Source organism: Colletotrichum scovillei (genome assembly GCF_011075155.1).
Source record: "Colletotrichum scovillei strain TJNH1 chromosome Unknown Contig00003, whole genome shotgun sequence".
NCBI lineage: Eukaryota > Fungi > Ascomycota > Sordariomycetes > Glomerellales > Glomerellaceae > Colletotrichum > Colletotrichum scovillei.
Genome location: NW_023336261.1, coordinates 4,461,208 through 4,481,142, shown reverse-complemented (window position 1 = coordinate 4,481,142; position 19,935 = coordinate 4,461,208). Strand labels below are relative to the sequence as shown.

Here is a 19,935-nt window from a genome sequence, read left to right as displayed (position 1 = left end):
GGACGCGATTGGTAAGGCTGGTTAGAGCAGCTGAACATCACCAGATTCGGGATCGCGACATGAGAATGGATTCATTGAATGCGATGAAAAGTGATGAAGAATCAGCCAATACTATCATTGACGAAGTTTCTGGCTCTAGGTATCTCTTTGTAGGTTATCGCTCTACTCAAACAGCTTCAGGCTGTTCGGCCGTCTCTTTCGTATCCTACTCCTCTCTTTCTCCTTCAACCTCCTCCAAAAGGAATAAGTGCTGTCTTGTTGAATGCACATCCAAATAACGCCTTGCTCGATGCAGATACATCAGCCATAATTCTTGAACATCTTGTGTAAAACATGAGAACCCCCCAAAAAACGCCCTCGCAATGCAATGCTATGAAGAAGCCAAGAAATCGACCGTTTGAAACATTAAGCTCCCCCGAAACCCATTCCAACAGAATGCGGCGTGTTTGTTGTTTTTGGTGGTTTAGAAAAGGTAAAGCGAGAACCCAGTCGCAAAGGCAACGGATCCCGCAAAGATGGACGCCGCCAGTGGCGCCAAAGACGGCGCGGCATTCTTTCCTCCACGCACAATGCCGTCCGTGGCGGACACGGGGCTCGCGACGGCGACGGCAGACGGCACGGCGCTGCTGCCCTTGCCAATCTCGAGGACGTTCGTGCTCGTGGCGTTGAACTTGGTCTGCGCCAACGAGACCTCGTTGTTGTCAATGTCGTAGACCACGTACGCCGAGCGCAGGAACGTGTCGCCGAGGACGTTCGTGCCGTCGCCGGCGGGCGCGATGCCAAAGAGGCAGGCCTCAACGCCGTTGGAGAAGGACGTGCGCTTGCCGGTGATGGCGACGAGGTCGAGCACGAGCTCGTCGATGGGCACCGTGATGGGCTGGCCCGAGAAGGTGAAGGTCATGTTGGAGCCCGAGTTGGCCGTGGAGCAGGGGATGAAGGCGACGCCCTCTTCTTGCTGGTAGACGGCGCCGACCATGGAGTAGATTGTCGTGGTCATGTCGTCGGGGAGGTACGTGAGACTGGAACCCGAGTCGAGCAGGACGGCCAGGGCCATGTTTTCGTCCAAGGTCTTTGAGCCGAGCGTCACCTTTGTCAGGGTGATGAGGAACTCGGCGTAGCTGCCAGACTCCTTCTGGATGGGTACGGTCTTGAGCTCGCCTTCGAAACGCTCCGTGTCGACTCCGCCGAAAAGAATGTTGCCCTGGCTCGCGTCCAGATCGTTCAACCACAAGCTGAAGGCACTAGATTGGATGAGGCCCTGAGAGACCATCTTGGCGGGCAGGTTGTCGTAGGAAGCCAAACCGGCACGCCCAACCTGCACTTCGTTGACCTTGTATCCGACTCCTAGAATGCCTTGCGCTGATGAACTCGTGTAGCCGACACCGAACTGGAAGTCGGTCAAAGTGGATCCGCCAATGGTGAACTTATCCGTCACGTAATCTCCAGTCGCTCCCGAGCCGTCGACATAACTAATGTTGAACCAGCTTCCGACGTAGTTGTACGTTGACGAATCGTTGGCCGAGTAGGTACCGGACACGGAGCATGGCGTGCCTTGACCTTTGCAGAGAGCCGAACTTGCTGTGTTGACCCAGAGATCACTACTTCCGGTGTCGAGGTGAAGTCGCATAGGCTGTGCTGGTGTTCCGAGAGAGCCATTGACGAAATACAAAGTTTCCTTGGGAGTGTTAGAAATAGTACCGAAAAGACATCGGTTATAGACCTACCAAGTTGTCCAAAGTCGCTTGCACTGAACCTCTCTTCCTCAACATATCCCTCTTGTTACGTGTGTACGGTATCGTCGCGCGGTGCAGATCCAACCCAACCACCCTTGGTGCGCTGCTCTCGCTCTTCCTGAGCACAAGTCCCTCCGTGGGTAGTAGTGAGGCCGCGAGGGCAATTAATGTTGTTGACTTCATCTTGAGTCTGTGTTTGTGTGTATGTATAGCGAGTTGTACGACTTTAAACTAGATGGATATCCAAGCTTCGAGTGTCGACCGGCCGCCAAGACAAAGACGCCGGAAAGATGTAGATATAAGAGAATGGCGTCGTGCTATGAAGTCATTGATGGCGCAACACGGACGGTAAAGAAGAAGACTAGAAGGATGAGAAAAATATAGTCGGTTGCGAAATTCCGGAGTTCGGTGAAGGCGACTACTCGCGGGGGGGAGTGGGCTCGGTATACGGCACGGTGGGGAGAGGATTCGTCACCCGTGATGGTGGCGGAGCTTGCGTTGCTGATGAAGACGAGTTGGGGGCGGCGGGAGTGGTGAGCTGGCACCGGACCACCAAACCAGACTAGAGAGACGGGAAGGCGAAGGCAAAGGCCTTTTTCTTTCCTTTCCCAATTTGCTTTCGGCGCAACGCGTAAACGTAGTGAGTGGGAAAATCCGGCGATCCGAAGGATTTAAGAAAGTGAAAGTAGGACTCGGAGTGTCTAGTGGTTAACACCAACTCGTGTAGGTTGGTGGTCTTTGGATGAGTAAGTTGCAGTAGAGAGCAAAGCACGAGCAGAATAGTCCAATGCAATGGAAGCACAGAGGAAGCCAAAAGAGCAGAAGCAGAGCCAAAAAAGTGCGGTTGGACGAGAAAAGCAGGCCAAAAGATGAGATGCAAGTCTTTCTTTGTACCAAAAGTCAAAATTCTGGTCCCCCTCTGTTCTTGGAATAGAAACAGCAACAGCGCGGACCATGGGCAAGGCGGGAACTGACACTGCCAAGCGCCACAGTCTCGTCCAAAAGGTCTCACCCAGTCGCAGACTTGACCTCGTCGTCATGCTCGGCGGGGCACTGGACGGGTTGACGGGTTGACGGGGGGGTTGACGGGGGGGTTGACGGGGGGGTTGCGGACAGGGTCCGGGGTTGAGCGTGTTTGGACGAGGCCGGGAGTAGCGAGTTGCTCCTCAAGAGAGACTTACAGCGTACTCCGTAGAGAGAGACCACTTGGTCACGCTTACAGCGGAAGGCTTAGAAGGGTGAGAAGGAAGGGATGTCGACGGACGGAGCAGCGAATTGGTGCAAGATGGTTGGACAAGAAAGGGGAAGGCCGAACGGTCTCCAGACTTGCCAGCCCGGGACGACCCCGGGTCAAACCTTCTCACCGACAGGGTTGGGGGTATTGGAATCACAGGTATCACAAGTATCACAGACTCTCACTCTCACGCACCAAGCATCACTGCCACTGGTAACGGGAAGGGAAGGGTAAGAGAAAGGGAAGGGAGGCTAGCGAGTGGTGAGAGCCATGTCAGGCGGAGTCGAAAAAGACGCGTGGCCGTGCTTGTAGCTTGCCCTTCTAAGCATCCCGTCCCCTTTATTTTGCGGTGCTCTGCCCTTCTTTCTGCAGTTTGCGTGGGCCGGTAGCCGTAAGTCCGTAGCCTGTAAGGAAAGACAACCCAGCCCCCCTTGCTCCCACATTCCCTCTCTCTCACAGTCTACGGTAGTACGGAGAGTGAGAGTCATACCTGCACTCTGAGTACTCGGAGAGCGGCTGCGCAAAAGAAGAGGGCGGTGCGGGTTGCGGGTTGCGGTCGTGCAGCTGCGTTGCGTTGCAGCAGCTGGGCAGGGGTAAAAATGGCTGCATGTGAAACGCGAGCATCAATGTAACCCCCGACCAACAGCGAACCCTTTTCTGTCTCAGCTAGCGGAATATCAGACACGTTGGATTCTGGAACCAACATCGCTACGGGCTCACGGAGTACCTACCTCTCTAATCCGTACCTTCTAGGCTTCTCACGAACGCTCTGGTCAGCCAGGCGCCCTCGCTGCCACACCCGACCTACGGATATGACTTGCGACTCGAGGCCAGCCGAGGAGGTGTTGTTCGTCGCGGTTCCCAGATAAAACCAGACATCCTCTCGGTCCGAGCCAGCATGGGGTAAGACGACGAACGCAACAAGACACAAAAACGAACTGTAACCTCTAAAATTGGTGATACTCGACACTCGACACCTGCACCTCCTTCACACCTTTGCCCTTCAGCCAGGTCTCACGATACAGAACAAGCGCTAGCACCGGCAACACGGTGCCGCCAGAGCCGCATCACTGATCAGTCCTCCAGAAAAGACTCCTGCTTGCGTCTCTCGACGTCGGAGACCGTAGCATCACCAGCGCATGTTGGCTCATGGATTGCGCAACGCGCAACGCGGTGAGGAATCATCTGCTTCACAGAGTTCACTTTGGTCTAGCCGACAGACCCGATCGCGTTGATGCGTTCATCGCCACTCCGGGAATCCGGAAGAGCCCGTCCATCCAGCCTTGCCTTGCCTTAGGGTCAAATTGTCGTCAATCAGCCAGACTTCCATGACGGGGGAATGAGGCAGCGGCGGGAACGGGAATTCGAAAGGGAATGAAATGGAGCTAAAAAGAAAGTGCCCGTCATCCAACCACACGCGCTTCGCCGCTTCGTCCAAACGCTCCCTCTTCTCCCCCCCACTCCATACCGATGCCGAGATCCGATGGCCCGGGATGTGGCGCGCGAGCAGCGTCCGGGCCAAGAGCACCAAGTCCCGGCGCTACTGCAAAAGGTAGGCAAGAACGTCCAGGAACTCCAAGACTCCAGGAGGCCGAAAGAAAATGAGGGATGACGAGGCCACCACGGGTCCGTCGGCCTCTCCAATCTGTCGTATTTCTCATGATTTCGTACGAGAAGTGGATTTGTTAGGTGGGCATGTCCGCTTTTTTTTTTTCTATCGTCCGCGGGCCGAGTAAAAATAAGAACGGTATCCGTAAATAAGGTCAACCTTGAACCGTGACACAGAAAAAGAAGGATACTAATTACTCCGTACGTGAGTATGGAGTATTAGACTTCAAAGTGTCACTGTGTCAGGAACTCCCAAAACCCGCCTGACAGGACCGCTCTTGGTGCAGATCATGTGTAAGGACCCAGATCATAGATCGAAGATGGAGGCGACCGTTCGTTCTTCAGAGTTCGCCCATCTATCTGGCACATCTGGCGCGCAAGAATCCCCCCCCCTGACTCGCCCGCACTCTTTTTTTCGTTTCCTCCCGAACGGGGGTTGCCTGCCATTTGCTTCCACGGCGAATCATGAACTGAAGATCCCCCGAAAAGAAGCATCTCTGCGACGGTGTCCCCCTTTCCCCTTGGACCGTGCACGGCATCCCTCGAAGTCACATGTATAATCACGTGGTTATCCTCAATCCGGATTACTGGCGCCGGCCGGCTGGGTGGGTCCCGGCGCCGACCGCGCCGCTCCCGTCCGGTTCACCTCAACTTGTCGCCACCACGAACCAATCACGAGCATCCGCAGCCACCGCCTCCTTCCAGTCAGCTCATGGACAGTAGGTCTCTCCATTGGTACATCAAAACAGCTGAATGCACATGGAACCTGGAAGTATCCGTAAGGCAGTCAGCATTCGTGCCACGCGTAGGGCTACCTCTCGCCCGACGCCGTACATGTTATGGACAAAAGATAAGATCGGATCGGAATTATCCCGTTTGTGACAAGCCACCGCGAATGGTGCGTGGTTCAACGAAGGAAAGCCAAAAGGTGTACCGCGAAACAGGTATGCCGCAAGCCTGATTTCCGTATTTTAGGCAACTAAGTCTAGGAGCTTTGCGTGTGTGTGGTATGGCGACGAATGAAGTAGGCCTCCTCGACGCAACCAACGTAGGTGATATATAAGCCGTGATGCGTGACCATGCGTCCTCCCAGTAAAACTACCCGTCATCTCATCAGATCTTGGAAAGCCTCCTAAGCATCAGATAAGCTTAAATCACCCCGAAAAGTTAAATGCAATCCGTCCTCACATCGCCCGCCACTACCACTACCAGAATGGACGAAATCGTCTTTGCGAACCTGGACCGCTGGTACGCATCACAGCCTGATCCCCCCTTCCAAGATCACAGATCCAGCAAAACTCGTAGCTAACGCACCTCATCCTCCAAGTCCATCGTACTCGGTAGGCCATACACTCCCATTCCCTCTTCCATCATCGACACCTCATACTCCAATTCAAACATCCCCTAATCCAGCCCATTCTCTCTCTCTCTCTTTATCTCTCGCTAACTACCCCCCCGAATGATAGTCCTTCTTCGGCGCAATGGGCTGCATATCCGCCATCGTCTTCACAGTCCTCGGCTCCTCCTACGGCACCGCCAAATCCTCCGCCGCAATCTTCGCCGCCGGCGTCCTCCGCCCGGACCGCCTCATGCAAAACACCCTCTGCGCCATCATGGCCCAGATCCTCAGCATCTACGGCCTCGTCGCCGCCGTCATCATCGCGAACCGCCTCGTCGAGAAGCAGGCCCTCCACACGAGCTTCCTGCAGTTCGCCGCGGGGATCAGCGTCGGCTTGTGCGGGCTCGCGGCGGGGTTCGCGATTGGGATTGTCGGTGACGCTGGAGGTGAACTTGTTTCCTCTCCGATCCCACTTCTTCCCCTTGCTCCCTCCGTTTCCCCTACCCCTTGTATTGTTTACTCTGCGCTGTCGATGATACCTACGGCCTTCGGTCCAGGGACAAAGAGGCATAAGAAAAGACCACAGTAAACTGACATCCACCCACAGTCAGAGCGACGAACCAACAACCGCGTCTATACACAGGCATGGTCCTAATCCTCATCTTCGCAGAGGTCCTAGGCCTCTACGGCCTCATCGTCTCCATCCTCCTGCTCTCGACTTCGCAAACGCAAGTCACCGACTGCTCAGGCTCCTGAAAAGCCCCCTCCGTCCCGACGTTTTCCCCGCCACAAATCAAATCGACCTTCCAACAGCAAGCAAGACAGAGAAACCATGTCAAGAACGACGATACCGGTTTCACTATATAGCATAGTCAAATATCTTTGAACACAATCTGAGATATACTCTGGATTAAGTCTGTGTAAACTCTTGAATTTGAAAAACGCCGGGTATTGCAGCCATTGAAACAACGCTTGCTCATGCAAGGTCCTTGTTTGTGCTATCATGTACAAAGATAAGAAGGGACCGGGGGCGTCTACACCACGGAGGCCACCACACACCCACCCCCTTTAAATGCTCCATTCATTGAGGTTATCCTGTGGCGTCACAAATGGCTCATTAATCCTCTTAATAGCAAAGTCGCTGCAAAGAATACTGCGTCATGTTAGCAATACGTCACTCGTAAATAGGCGAACCTGTTGTAAACTCACCATGCTGATGCCACCAACGAGTCCAACTCCGTAATCATGGCCTCCCTCTTGGCACCATTCACCAGACCTTTACTAATCTGCACCTGCAGCTCGCGGATCCTCTTGCTCGTGCCCACACCAGCCTGCTCCAGCACCCTCTTGCCCAGACAATCCGAGTGGAACGAGTGCTGGCAGGGAAAGACGAAAAACTGCCGGCTCAGCAACGGCAGCCCGCAGACGTAGCACTTCTCCCCGGGCTCGACAATGGCGTAACGGTGATCCAGGGCGGCGATCTCTACCTTGATGTTCGTGGCCGTCTGCGACGACTCGTCCATCTCCTTCTTCAACGAGTCGATATTGCGCCCGTAATCCTCGAGCGCCGTGCAAATCTCCTCCTTGAAGTCGTCAATGACGACGAAATCCGGGAAAAAGGGGATGAGGTCCTCAATCTTTAGCAAGTCGCACCGCTTCAAAAAGTCAATGGCCGTCTTGATGCCGTTGCACTGCGAAATGACCTTGCGCGCGACGGCGAGCCAGAGCTTCTTCCGCAGAGGCGGGTTGGACATGGGCCGGTCAGCGATCACAGACGCCAGCTCAACCTCGTTGTGCGAGAGCGCCAGGTCAACGGCTTGCAGGTACTGACCCATGCTGGTGTAGATGTGGACGCAAGACAGCGTGCGGTGGTGCTGGATGCACAGACGAAGGGCAAAATCGGGGTCGTAATTCGGCTCCTCCCCCTGCAATTCTAGATACGACAGCAAGCCAGCTTCGTCTTTAGAAGTCTGGGCATATATCGAGACAAGGGTGTTGTGTACTGCCGAGTCCTTGGAGTTGAGCTGGTTAATAACATACTGCAGATATCGAACGGCCTGGTTCTGCTGGGGGGTGCCCTCGAAGTTGCGGTTATACTCCAGCAGCGCAGGAATCAGCTTGCGAGGCTTCAAGTCGGAATGGCGCATGAGAATCTCAACTAGGTCCGAAGCAACGTGCGTCATAAGCACGGTGCTGTATCGATAGAAAACCTCGGGATCCGTCTGCTTCTTCAGCACCGTCAACACCTCAGGCCACCGCTCGCGCTGAACCCAGTATGACAAGACATAATTGTAGTCGTTAACGGCGTTGGCAAAGTGCAACAGCTCTTGTTCCCGGCCGTGGCTGCTGATCACGTCGTACACCGTCCGCCGGTCGAGGTCAGACTTGTACTTGTTGACAAACTCCTGGAACTCGCCCTGAACGGCGTGGAGCTGCTCCTTTGACTGTGCCGGGTTGAGGCCGTCCGCCAACTCGGCTTGCGTGATGATGGTGTCGTCTAGCGAGTTGAGCCTCGCCATGAAGATCTCTACCAGCCAGCTCGCAATCATAATTCTTTGCATGACGGCCGCCTTCTTCGACGTGCTCAACTTCGCTAGTAAATATTTCCTCAGAGCATCCGGCTCGTTGTTGTCGATAAAGGTAAGAGCCACCTCTTCAAATGGCTTATTGCTGCGTCCGTACACCGAGGCAGCCTCCATATATTGCCGTTTCGCAACGAGGTGGTCACCATACGAGGTCGCCACCGTCTCCCGTTGCGCGGGCGTCTTGGCATGCTGCAGCGCAGAGTCGAACTGCTGCAGCTTCAGCATGATTTGCCAGATATTGCGGTCCTCGTCCCTGACGACGACCTCGAAGATTTCCTGCGCAGTGAACATCCAGAATGTGTTCTTTTGCAGATCCACAGACAAGCTCACTGCCTTCTGCCCCGGGTCCAGCACGATTTGGTCATAGACCACCTCTCCGGTCAGGCGATTCGTGGCGACCACGCGGCCCCCAATCAGGCTGACAATGTGCCACTGCGTCAGCGCAATCGCCTCGACATAATCCGCCGTAGCTTTTCGCTTGCTTCCCGGTCCGTCAGACGAGGAGCCAATCTTGTCCCGCGGAAGCATGCTCGACTCATTAAATATCTTCTTGCCCTCGGCGCTTGAGGCGAGCTGCCCATGAAATATGCCCTGCGCAGACAGCCACGCGTAGGCCCGTTCGTGCGCCTCATCCTCGTACGGGTTCTGGTCGGGAGGGTCCGGCGAGACGACTAGCGCAGACGTCGCGGCGGCCGAGGAGCGCGACAGCTCGTGAATGACGGGCTGCTCCGACTCGAACAGCTTCGTGTACACCGACCCTCCGCTGTCGTGGCCGCTGCCGACCTTGCCAGCCAAATGGAACAGCCGGCTCTGCGTCGCAATCATGACCCGCCGCATGTCCGGTCGTTTCGGCAACGTATCGGCCCAGAGTCCCGTGATCGGTCCATCCGGGAGCTTGTGCAGGTTCTTGAGCTTGATGTCCTTCTTGTAGAACTCCGAGGTGGTCTCGATGGAGGCCTCGTAGATGTTGCCGTCGGCGGCACCGAGCAGGATCTCGCGGGTCGACGCCGTGGGCAGCGAGGGGTTCCAGGCAACGCTCTCGATGGAGACGCCTCGCAGGCGGGCCAGGGCGCGCGGGTGCTTGTGTTGGGAATGGAGGTAGTAGTTCTCGCCGAGCGCCGTGCAGACGAGGAGGTGGGAGGCGGTCGGATCGAGAAACATGCGGCGGATGACACCGATTTCTGCCGGTTTCTTGGGAAGGTCAATGTCTGCGAATGGTCTCATGGTTAGCAACCCATTATTCGCGAGGAGCAAAGTACCGTCATTTCGTCTGACTGTAAAAACGCACCATCAATATCCTCGGGTCTATTAAGATCGATGCGCAAGATACGTCCGTTGGATAACGCCAAAACTAAAACATTGTTCGCGACCTGGGCGGCGACAAAGTCGGCCGCGATGGAGAACTGCAGCTGGACTCGCTCGACGATGAACATGGGCAGCGCGGTGTCGTCCAGGTCGAGCACCCCGTTGCCGGCGGCGACGAAGCCGTCGGTGGGGTTCAAAGCCATGATTCGAAGGGGCGGGCTACGTCAAGGTCATACGGGCATCGTCGCTGGGGATCGTGGTTTCGCTTCGAGCGTTGGTGAATGCACCAGCTGCGGTTGCGCAAAGTGGACGGCTCGTTGGAGGCTGGTGATTGTGTGTGATCGCTGAGGCGTTGAATGGAGGATGGATGACATAGGCAGGGAGCTCGGCCGGCCCCCCACTGCAACCTGGGAACGGAGCTGTGGCGGTACGTACTTCTGAAGCACCGAGCTCTCAGGTTCCTCAAGCTCAAGGTAATTACCTAATTGGTTGTGACATTTCACCACTTATTCGGCACCTCTGCGACAATCTTCACTGGGAATTCTCCATTTCACCACATAGCCAAGCATGTTGCAGCAAATGGAGAGCTTCGTCTATTTTCATCTTAAATTCGATGACTATCCTTAATCTGCCTAGTAGCTAGGATATCTCTCAACCCCTTTGGTCTGCACAATGGTGCACCTCGAGTTCTCCTCGAACCTCCCATCCGCCATTTTGATACGAGGAGTATCCTCAGTTGATCGCTTTTAAAGGCAAGGTACTTTTTCTCGACCCCGTCCGGTTTCCATAGAAGGTAAGGTAAAATAAGTGGGAGCTATGCAAGTTTGTTGATCGCTTTTAAATATGACCAGCCAAGCTCTTCTGCCGGTGTGGAAAGTTGCGATATATGCAAGTGAACATGAAGGTAATAGCGGTTGCTCTAGTTTAGTTAGGCCCGGGCCGTTCGTCACCCGGATAGAGCCGAAATTATTGTACTCGCCTCACCTTCAAGAAGGTGAAGGCAAGTAGGTGATTCGATAAATCAGACCGCCGTCTCAACGGCGGACTCGTCATCGCCATGGTGTCTGCTGCAAGCATCCTCACGCGCGGTATCATCCGTCTCATCCGCGTCGTCGTTAAAAATCGGGTACACCCTCGGCGGCGTGACCGCAGTCGTCGGCTTTCTTCCCACCAATACGCGCGCCTTGACGATGAGACCATGCGACTTGATCGGATCCCTCGCCAGGCGCGCCATCTCTCTCGCGACGTTGTGGCACGCCGTCTTGACGTGATCGGGCTCCCAGCCCATGTACTTCGTAAGCGGCCGCAGGCACTCGGCTTCCAGGCCGTCGATGCAGGCAATCAGCCAGAGCTTGCCCTCGCTCGACTCGAGATTAATAGGTATCGTGTGCTCCGTCAGCTTGATATCGGTGAAGCCGGCGTCCGTCAACAGCTTCGGGTTCATGTGCGCGACGCCTCTCGCCCGCCCGGCCTTGACGCCCGCCTGCGTCAGGTCTCTCGAGAGCTCGTGGATCTCGGACGTGGGAGGGAACTCTGAGAGGAACTTCTTGAAACCCTGCTGGTCGTCCCAGTCCAGCAGCTCGATCCAGCCGCCGGGGCGGATGACCTTGAAGGCCTCCTTGTAGATAAAATTCCAGTCGAGGAAGGCGCCCATCATGTGGCGGAAGTGTACCAGGTCGAACGAGTTGAGCTCGCGCTCCCACTCGAGCTCGGCGTCGTCGACTTCGAAAAAGCAGTTCATCGGTATTGACGTGGGCGCTATGGCGGAAATGTCTGTGCCAATGACCTCGCAGTTGGGGAACTCGTCCGCCATGCCTATCGCCCACTCGCCAATGCCCGTGCCGACGTCTAGTATCCTCTGTGGGTTCTCCATCGGTACCGTGCTCAGCTTGCCGTCGAAAACGTGGAGGTAGACTCTGTGGATTAAGCTCATGCGGCACATTTCCCACTCGTCGTTTGGAAGGTGGTAGTGGGATCCGCAGTATCGACGACCGTTTTCCCATTGGTAGTCCAACTCTCGCTCCATGAACGACCTCGTTGACGACCTGCAGTAACCTCCTAGTCAGCCTACGTCTGCATTGTCGTCACTTGGCGTGCATTGCGTGGGTGTAGAGTTTGGGAAAGCAGCAAGAATTTCAGAAAACTACTCACATATCTTGGTGGTTCGGCGACGTCATATAAGGCATCTCGGTGCGATGCGACTCGCTCGGTCGAGGGTAGTGACTCGGCGCGAAAACAGAGAAATTATCTTCGTCGTCAACCTCCATGCCCTCCTCCTCTTGCGAATTCCACTCCTCGTCGGCCTCGAGACCGGCCTGCGAACCATCTTCGGTGCTGCCCATGACGCTCGTCATCTCGGTGGCGGCGCTCCCGGTGTCGCGCATGCCGCTCGACAGGCCATCGCTGGAGTGGGAGGCGAGCTCGTCGGTGGTGGACATGCTGGACTCGGCGCCCTGCGCGGGGTCTGGTCGTGTGCTGGTTCCCTTGTTGCGCTTCTTGGTGCGCCGCTTCCTGGCCATGGGCGGCGGCGGCCGAGACCCGTCCCGTCCGTGTGTGCCACCCGGGGAGGGTCTGAGTTCGAAGGGGTCCCTATCGCGGTCTTTCTGTTCCTAGTCGGCGGCCCCGGAACGTCATGTCATGGCCCGCGACGGGATGCCGGTAGGGGTGAGGTTGTTGATTTTGTTTGACGGCTGCGAGTAGAAAAGGAGAATGGGTTTCGTCGTTCTCGTCGAGGTTGATTAGGTTACCAGTAAAGGGCCAGTAAAGGGGGGGCGGCGGAGTGGGCTCTCGCGGAAATCCCAAAGGACGGAAATAGAGGGCTGGCGATTTTGGTGCCAAATCCGGATGCTATCGGTCGGCCGATCGGTGGTCGCGATTGCGATTGCTCGGGCAGATTGTGGAAAGTGTGTTTTTTGATCCTTGGTGCAGACTTGAGAGAGAGGAACAAAAGAGAAAAGATGGTACGAGACCGAGTGCGGTAAAGCGGGAGAAGATTGAAAGAAGGGGGCCTCTCTTTGGAAGGGGAAGACGCGGGAGGGCGGGACTGGCAGAGAGACGATGGCTTAAGAAACTCCGTAGTGTAGAGGCTTTGGGAGGGTACGAAGTAGTAGTGGAAAGGACGTTCGTTTTGAGGATAATCAGGCGACGACGTGACTTGCCAGTCGGGTAGGATTAACACTGAAAGGGTATGGCTGCTCCGGGGAGGACCTCCTAGTGCGGGTGCCCTTGGCCAGTGCATTGCTCTAATCCTGTGCAGAAATCCTGACAGGTGCCGGGATCTCGCAACTTGCAAGGACGCTGGTGATGGGACCGGGACGACGAGGACGACGGACGAGGGGGGGTGGGTGGGAACCGACGGGGCAAACGATCAAGGGTTCTTTTCACTGCTGAACTACCAACGGGCATTCATACATGCAATACAATACTGTACTCCGAAGACTGTCTGTCTCGTCAATCTCTTGGACTGTGGACAGACACAGCGGCAGAAACTGTGGGGGCTGCCGTGGAGATCGTTGCTTTACCTTAGCAATGGAACCTACTACGGAGAGTCTTTTGTTCCTAGAGTCCGACTGGCTTGGAACTAACACGGAGACACGAGCTTGGATACCGTACTGCACAGTAGCTGCGGGAGTGGACGAGGGCCATGTCGTTAAAACGGCATCTTAATGGACCCAGAGATGGTGGTGCGGGCTCGAGGTAAGGTATCATTTCGTTGCGTCTGGACCTCTTGCTCCAATTCTAGTACGTTTCTATGCCTAGGTTGTTCCTACGCAGTATGCAGGACGCGGAAGACACATGAGATTTCATTCGTACATTCGAGCCACCAAGCTCTCTGCATTGGCACGCTGGCTATGCAAGGTCAGTGTGCTGCATCAGGGTACACATTGTAGTCGTGAAGAAACACTGGGCACGTAAGGATTGTACTTGCAACCAACTGAGATTCCCAGCGGCTCCCAGATTGTATAAATAGGGCTGCCTGCTATGCTCGAGGATTCGACAAAGTCATGATGGACCATCTGTCTCCCTCATCTTCTTCTCTTCATCTCGAATGAAGTCTAGAAACGAAGACTGGTACGATTTTAGAGAACCGCCGGTACGGGCAGTCAGCACCTTACTGCACCTAAGCACTTGAGGTAGTAGATGGCGGCTGCAGGCAAGCTGCAATATACCCTCCACTGCCTGCCTACCTTGGCATCTCTTCAATCACTCGACCTCTGAGAGTACTATACTACTTACTTCCTTCCCGTCATTGGTAAGCAAGGCGCACCAAACCCTCATGCGCGTCCTTTACCCCAATTCCGGCTCCCACTCGCGATACTTTTCCCAACAGCATGGGACGGAAGCCTGGGCTTAAAAAGTGTGAAAAGAAAACCCACGCACAGGCACTCACTCAGAACTCTCCATGGCGGCGGTGCCCCCAAAGACTCCCAGGCCCAAGGATGAGGGACAGCCCCCTCTCCGTGGCCCCCGCCGTTGGAACCTTGGAGGCTTGGGCTTTCCCTTCCAGACCCCACCGAACCACAACTCCAGAGCCCACAACCGCGCCTCGGGGGCTCTGTCTCTCCCTCCCAGGTCTCTCGCTGCCACTTCTGGTTGGCCCGGGTCTCGGGGATGGATGGGTCCGGTGATTGTGGATCAACGTAGGTCGTCTCCCTCCCCCGGGACCCCCGCCCACACCTAATGTGCCCTTACCCAGAAGTTCAAGCACATCCAAGGGGGAAGAGGATGGGAACCCAAAGGGAAGAAAAGAGAGAAGAGAGAGGGGGCCAAGCAGTTCACGCGAATCAAGCCTCAGGGACCGTTGTCTAGCAGTTTTACAGTATTATTATCTATCTACAAGATTTCTCAACCAAGAAAATGGGACATGTACTGTCCAGCCCTCACCCAGGTTTCAATCTGTGCGATAAAGAGGGCTATTCCTCGGTCGTGACTTTCCTGTACCTTGCTATGTACTTGACGTTCGCTCCCACCTTTAACCCACCAGCCCATCAGGCTCCGGTAGAATCCCAGATGGAACATCAATTCCCCCTCCTTCGATAGATTTGAAGAAGTCCGTACAAGGTGGGGTCCGGAGACGGACAAGAGCCCGATGGTTATCGCTCGTAGCTAGATAGGTATTTCAATATGCACCGGCCGGTGGCAGCAGCAGCAAGCCGGAACAACGCAAGGAGAGGTGAGCTACTACTGCTGCACGGCATTACCAATCCTGCCAATCTAGGTAGGTTACACGAACCTCATAGAGCAGGTAGCTATCCATCCGTACCTCGAATTCAAAGAGAACAAGTTTGAATCCCTCCGCCTCCGAGAAGTCCGATCCCGAACCAACGAAAGTTGAGTGACCGGGGTGTAAATCCATCTCGAACCATTGGCGCGGTACCTTACCTTGCCCTCGTTCCCTTGACCACCTCCCAAGAGGAGAAGAGAGGGGAGAGCGGAGTAATCGTACCGTTCGTATGGGTCGAGGCCTTTTCCCTTGTGTCTCGCAGCAACTCTGTCCATACGGATGGTCCATTGACCATTCAACAGTGACACCAGGACCTAAGAAAGTAAGGTAAAAAAGTAAGAACAGCAGTAACAAGAAACATGTGGAAATGGGAGAAAGAGGGATACGATACCTTCCCGGGGCATTCGGCTACTTTGCTAAAATCTTGAACACCTCCAAAAGCAATCAAACGAACCCAGCAACGAATCCTCCTGCATCTGCATGTCAGAAAGAGAGAATGAAAAACACGTGGTCCAGCCCCCCCTCCCCTCCCATCCCCTCATGCGAAGGATCACGAGCAAGAGAGGAATACCAAAAAAAAAAAAAAAAAAAAAGCAATATGGCCATCCACAGCCGAATGTCGCCAAAAGTCTCCGAGAGGCGCGGCTCACGAGCTTCACAGTCATCATCACACGTGGAAACCCCCTTCCTCCTCAGACCATACAATGTAGCCAGCCTGCCTGTCTATCCCATTGAAAGAGTCTTAGACGATCATTATCTTAGCAGAATATTCCAGACTTAAGACAGACTTAGGCTAGGTTAATGGCCCTGTTGTTCAGATTGCTTCCCCTTTGCTTCGGTACAAAACCAAAGACCCAAAGAGATGGTTCACTCTCCAACAAGGACCAACATCAAACGTGTGAACCTGCATGCCACCACCATCGCCGCCCCCTCTCTCGCTTACACCTTGGCCCACATCTTATCATGAGAGGTAGGAGGGGGGAAGAGGGGGATCAGCATCATTCTATGAATGGATGATGATGACTGTAAGAGCTCATTACTTCATTGCATAACATGCAGATGACAAAGGATGGAAGCAGACTAAACTGCACATGGGCCCAACGATACGAACAGCTTGATCGTTGCTCTTTGAGCTATAACGCAATGCAGTTCCTCACTTTTATGGGTTGTCTTGGCCCTCTATCTTACTCAGGTAAGAATCACTCCTCGTCAAGCACGATATAAAGAGTCTCATACAGGCTGCTACGAAGGGAACACATCACACATGAATCTTATATGAGGAGTTGACTTTTGGGAAAAAAGCTTTGATTTGCCGACCATCGACCATATGTTCTCTCTATGATTGAACCGCCATACTGTGTGCCTTTTACGCCCCCGCCATAAACCGGAGCCAGAAAAATGTGTTGTGTGTTGTGTTGTGTGTTGTGTTGTGTTGTGTGTTGTGTTGTGTGTTGTGTTGTGTGTTGTGTTGTGTGTTCTGCAAACTTGCCAAGTTTTATCTTTGGCCATACGCCAGACCATGTTGCACGTCTCTAAAAGGATTTACATCGTAACAATGGAAGGAACACACACCCTTCCTCATGTCAATTTTCATGTCTCTCATTCATTCCCCCTCTCCTCCCGCTCCCGGCCACTCGTCTACTGTCCAGCATATGATCTATGCTCTGACAGAGTGGCCGTTGGTGCCGTTGACACCATCAATCACCTTTCTCTTCTTCGACTCGGGGGTAGGCGGTGAGTCGGCCACGGGCTCCTGGTCCGCAGAGACATCCAGTCCCTGGACGACGGGGAAAGGCGTGAGAACGGAGGTGATGTCACCCCACCACTCCTCGCCGAACTGGCGGTACCAGTTGACAGTGATACGCAGGCCGTCGGCGAAGCTCGTCTTCTGGTCCCAGCCGAGCTGGCGCAGCTTGGTGCCGTCGACGGCGTAGCGGTGGTCGTTGAAGGGACGGTCGTGTGTGTACTTAACCCACTTCTTGAACTCGTCTGTCGTGGAGAAGGGGATCTTCATCTCCTTGAGGAGATGGCTGCAGAGGTCAATGTTGGAGATCTCGTCGTAGGATCCGACGTTGTAGATTTGACCCATCTGGCCCTTGTGGAGGATGGTGTCGAATGCGTCAGCCGCGTCGCCGGCGAATAGGTAGCGACGGGTGGGGCTTCCGTCGCCGTGGAGGACGACGGGCTGGCCTCTGTTCAGCAAACAACTGAACTTGGGGATAATTTCTGAGTGGGTTAGTTAGCTACAATACAGGAAGCTTGACGTGTTTTGGTGACATACTCTCGGGGAATTGGTGCGGTCCGTAAACGTTGTTACTGCGCACGATGATAACGGGGAGCTTGAAGCTCTTCTGGTAGGACTGGACAAGCATCTCGGCCGCAGCCTTGGAGGCAGCGTAAGGGTTCGTGGGTGCGAGAATGCTGGTCTCGAGGAGGTCGTCATCGTCATCGTTCACCTCGCCATAGACCTCATCGGTGGAGATGTGAATGAAGCGCTTGATGTTGACGCTCTTGGCGCTCTCAAGCAGAACGTGGGTGCCGTAGACGTTGGTGTGAGTGAATCCATATGAGTTACCGAAACTCAAATCAACGTGTGATTGGGCGGCAAAGTGGAAGACGGTATCAATGTTGTACCGCTTCAGGCAGTGCAGGACTTCTGTGGGGTTGGTGATGTCGCCGTGGACAAAGGTGAAGTTTGACTTCTCATTCAGAACGCGAGTGTTGTTCAGTGACGAGCAGTAATCCAGCTTGTCGAATGAGATGATGTTGTATGCGTCGGGGTAAGTGAGAGTAAGATGGCGGACGAGCCAGCATGCGCTTGAGGTATTTTGTTAGCTTGCGGGCCAACCGAAGTGCCAAGACCGCGACTTACATGAAGCCTGCGCCGCCGGTGATCATGATGTTCTTGACATCGGGAAGAGGCTCAAATTTGGTGGTACCCTTGAGCAAGGGCGCCTCCTTCCAAATACCTCCATCCTGGAAGAACTTGCCGTGACCATTGCTGTAGGCTTGGATTGAGGGTTAGCATCTACGGATGGTGATAAGGATTGATAAGGATGGTTTTCAACGTACTGCTCGGCGCCCGGTTCTGGCCGTTGAGTTGAGTCATTTCGACGGTCGGAACGGTATCTCTGTTGTAAATTGGCGTGTCGTTTGGTTGTGTGCGTGTGAGAGAGGTTGAGGAAAGTCGTGCGGACTGGTCGGTGTCGGGAGCTCGAAGAGAGTTTAAGGTTCGGGTTCGATTGCGAGTCAGGCTTGTGCGAGGTTGAAGTACAAGTAGGGAAAGCCAGCTGGGCTTTCAAGGGAGAGAGTATGTGGCCCTAAAAGTGAGTTTAGCTGGATGCCCACACGCAAGACACGCTCATGTCGGGCAATTAATCTTACCTCAGATATGGGATATCCCTATCACGTCTAAATCGAGGCCATTGGCGATCTGTGCCCTGTTCTGTCTCACTCACACCACCCCGAGTCGCGCGCAACTGAGGCAAGGGAGGCCGAAAGTGGTCCGCGGTGGTTGAAGGATGGATGGTTCGTTAGTGAGAGCCAAGCGGAGACCCTATGGCGAATCAGTCGTATTGACAGCGCGACAAAAAAAGAAGTGGTAGTAACTAGCAGTGAGAAATATTGGCAGGAGTAAGTGAGTGGGCAGGACCGGCGGCGACAGGTATGAGGGAGAGAGAGAATTCAAGGAGTTCTGTCAGCCCAATTTTTTTGTGGTTAGTCGCTTGTCGTTCCGTCTCACGAGATGATGGATGCAGTAGGCTGAGATGAGCAGTGGCACAAAGGTCTGGAGGGCGAGAACTGGATACCTGCCACCTTTAAAAAGTCTGTGGCAGAGTGACAGCTAGAGTTCAGATAGCTTCGGCAAGGTGCATATGGAACCGTCGTAGGCGTTCAAATGAGATGGTGTGAGTAGGCTGTAAGAGGCATCCCAAGTTGAGGCGGTCGGTGGACAGCAGATCAGCAAGGGCCGAGATGATTGGCGTAAGCTCGACTGGGGAACGAGCATAGACGACCAGGTACAGGGCGGGTATCCGTAGCTCCAGGATAGAATCAAGTACCGGCCCGAGCTGCGGCGAGTACTTGGCAACGTGTCTCTTGACGTCTCTCCGTCTCTAATTAAAAGACTCGAGAGAGGGATTCAGGTTATTCGTACCCAGCGGGATCAGAGTAGCTTGGATCATGTAAAGAGTACAGCGGGACATGTAGGTAGGTCAGCTAATTAGCTGGGTTCTCTCTCTCTATCTCACTCAGATTTTGGTTAGCAGCCGTGGATGTGGCTTCCTTGCGATTACGACTGCAGCCACGGTCGTCGCTCCGATTGAGTGTGGGTGCTTGGCTGATGTTTTGGGGACAATCTCATGGATGCCGATCTAGCCCGGTGTGGGAGAAAGTGGATGGTGCGATGGCTACTTGCTGCTGCTGGCCTGCTGCCCTCGGAGCAGCTGCTGCGGCAACTGGTGGGAAAGGAACAATTTGGCCGTACTCAGGTACTTGACAAGTGCAGTATAACAAGTGCGATGAGAGTGGGATCGCAGATAATAGTGGTGACATCCGTAGTGTGGTACGGAGGAGCGAGACTGAGAGAGGTGGATGGTGGGGGTGGACACCAAGAGGGTCTTGGCTGGGAAGCAACATCTTGAAACATGACGCTTGCCTATGTTTCCAAAGTATCTGTACTTCGTACCCGTACTCTCAATCTCTTCCATCACTCTCGATTCCTCAGTACCTAATTCACGTCAGCCACTGCCACTGACTATTGTAGCAGCTTACCTACTACCTATGCGAACAGCGAGGTATATATGCTTGCTTTTTCCTCGAGCATCTGCGTAATTAGTGCGAACCGGGGACTTTCCAAGGGAACCCTGGCATGGCATCCAGGCACAGGCTGCGTCCACGACAACTTT

At 54.5% G+C, this 19,935-nt stretch overlaps 5 protein-coding genes across 5 annotated transcripts; 1 reads left to right on the top strand and 4 right to left on the bottom strand.

Annotated features, from left to right (window-relative positions):
* Positions 1-187: 187 nt before the first annotated feature.
* On the bottom strand, positions 188-2,669 carry HER10_EVM0003560 (eukaryotic aspartyl protease). Its single transcript, XM_035473233.1, has 2 exons — positions 1,725-2,669; positions 188-1,675 (listed from the first exon to the last, which is right to left on the bottom strand). The coding sequence occupies exons 1-2, from the start codon at positions 1,914-1,916 to the stop codon at positions 464-466; spliced, it is 1,404 nt and encodes a 467-aa protein (XP_035335846.1). The 5' UTR covers positions 1,917-2,669; the 3' UTR covers positions 188-463.
* A 3,119-nt stretch (positions 2,670-5,788) lies between these two features.
* On the top strand, positions 5,789-6,677 carry HER10_EVM0007337 (V-type ATPase; the record flags this gene model as incomplete). The annotated part of the gene is made up of 3 exons (XM_035476896.1): positions 5,789-5,823; positions 5,903-5,915; positions 6,042-6,677. 3 exons carry the CDS (start codon positions 5,789-5,791, stop codon positions 6,501-6,503), a joined length of 510 nt encoding a protein of 169 aa, XP_035336215.1. The 3' UTR covers positions 6,504-6,677.
* A 153-nt stretch (positions 6,678-6,830) lies between these two features.
* Positions 6,831-10,148, bottom strand: HER10_EVM0001672 (Pep3/Vps18/deep orange family protein). Its single transcript, XM_035471412.1, has 3 exons — positions 9,788-10,148; positions 7,124-9,707; positions 6,831-7,067 (listed from the first exon to the last, which is right to left on the bottom strand). The coding sequence occupies exons 1-3, from the start codon at positions 10,005-10,007 to the stop codon at positions 6,983-6,985; spliced, it is 2,889 nt and encodes a 962-aa protein (XP_035335673.1). The 5' UTR covers positions 10,008-10,148; the 3' UTR covers positions 6,831-6,982.
* Positions 10,149-10,391: 243 nt separating this feature from the next.
* HER10_EVM0010033 (methyltransferase) lies at positions 10,392-12,900 on the bottom strand. Its single transcript, XM_035479503.1, has 2 exons — positions 11,956-12,900; positions 10,392-11,849 (listed from the first exon to the last, which is right to left on the bottom strand). The coding sequence occupies exons 1-2, from the start codon at positions 12,321-12,323 to the stop codon at positions 10,826-10,828; spliced, it is 1,392 nt and encodes a 463-aa protein (XP_035336446.1). The 5' UTR covers positions 12,324-12,900; the 3' UTR covers positions 10,392-10,825.
* Positions 12,901-16,427: 3,527 nt separating this feature from the next.
* Positions 16,428-19,218, bottom strand: HER10_EVM0011688 (dTDP-glucose 4,6-dehydratase). Its single transcript, XM_035481112.1, has 4 exons — positions 18,101-19,218; positions 17,901-18,036; positions 17,310-17,845; positions 16,428-17,254 (listed from the first exon to the last, which is right to left on the bottom strand). The coding sequence occupies exons 1-4, from the start codon at positions 18,135-18,137 to the stop codon at positions 16,686-16,688; spliced, it is 1,278 nt and encodes a 425-aa protein (XP_035336604.1). The 5' UTR covers positions 18,138-19,218; the 3' UTR covers positions 16,428-16,685.
* Between the last annotated feature and the right edge of the window lie 717 nt (positions 19,219-19,935).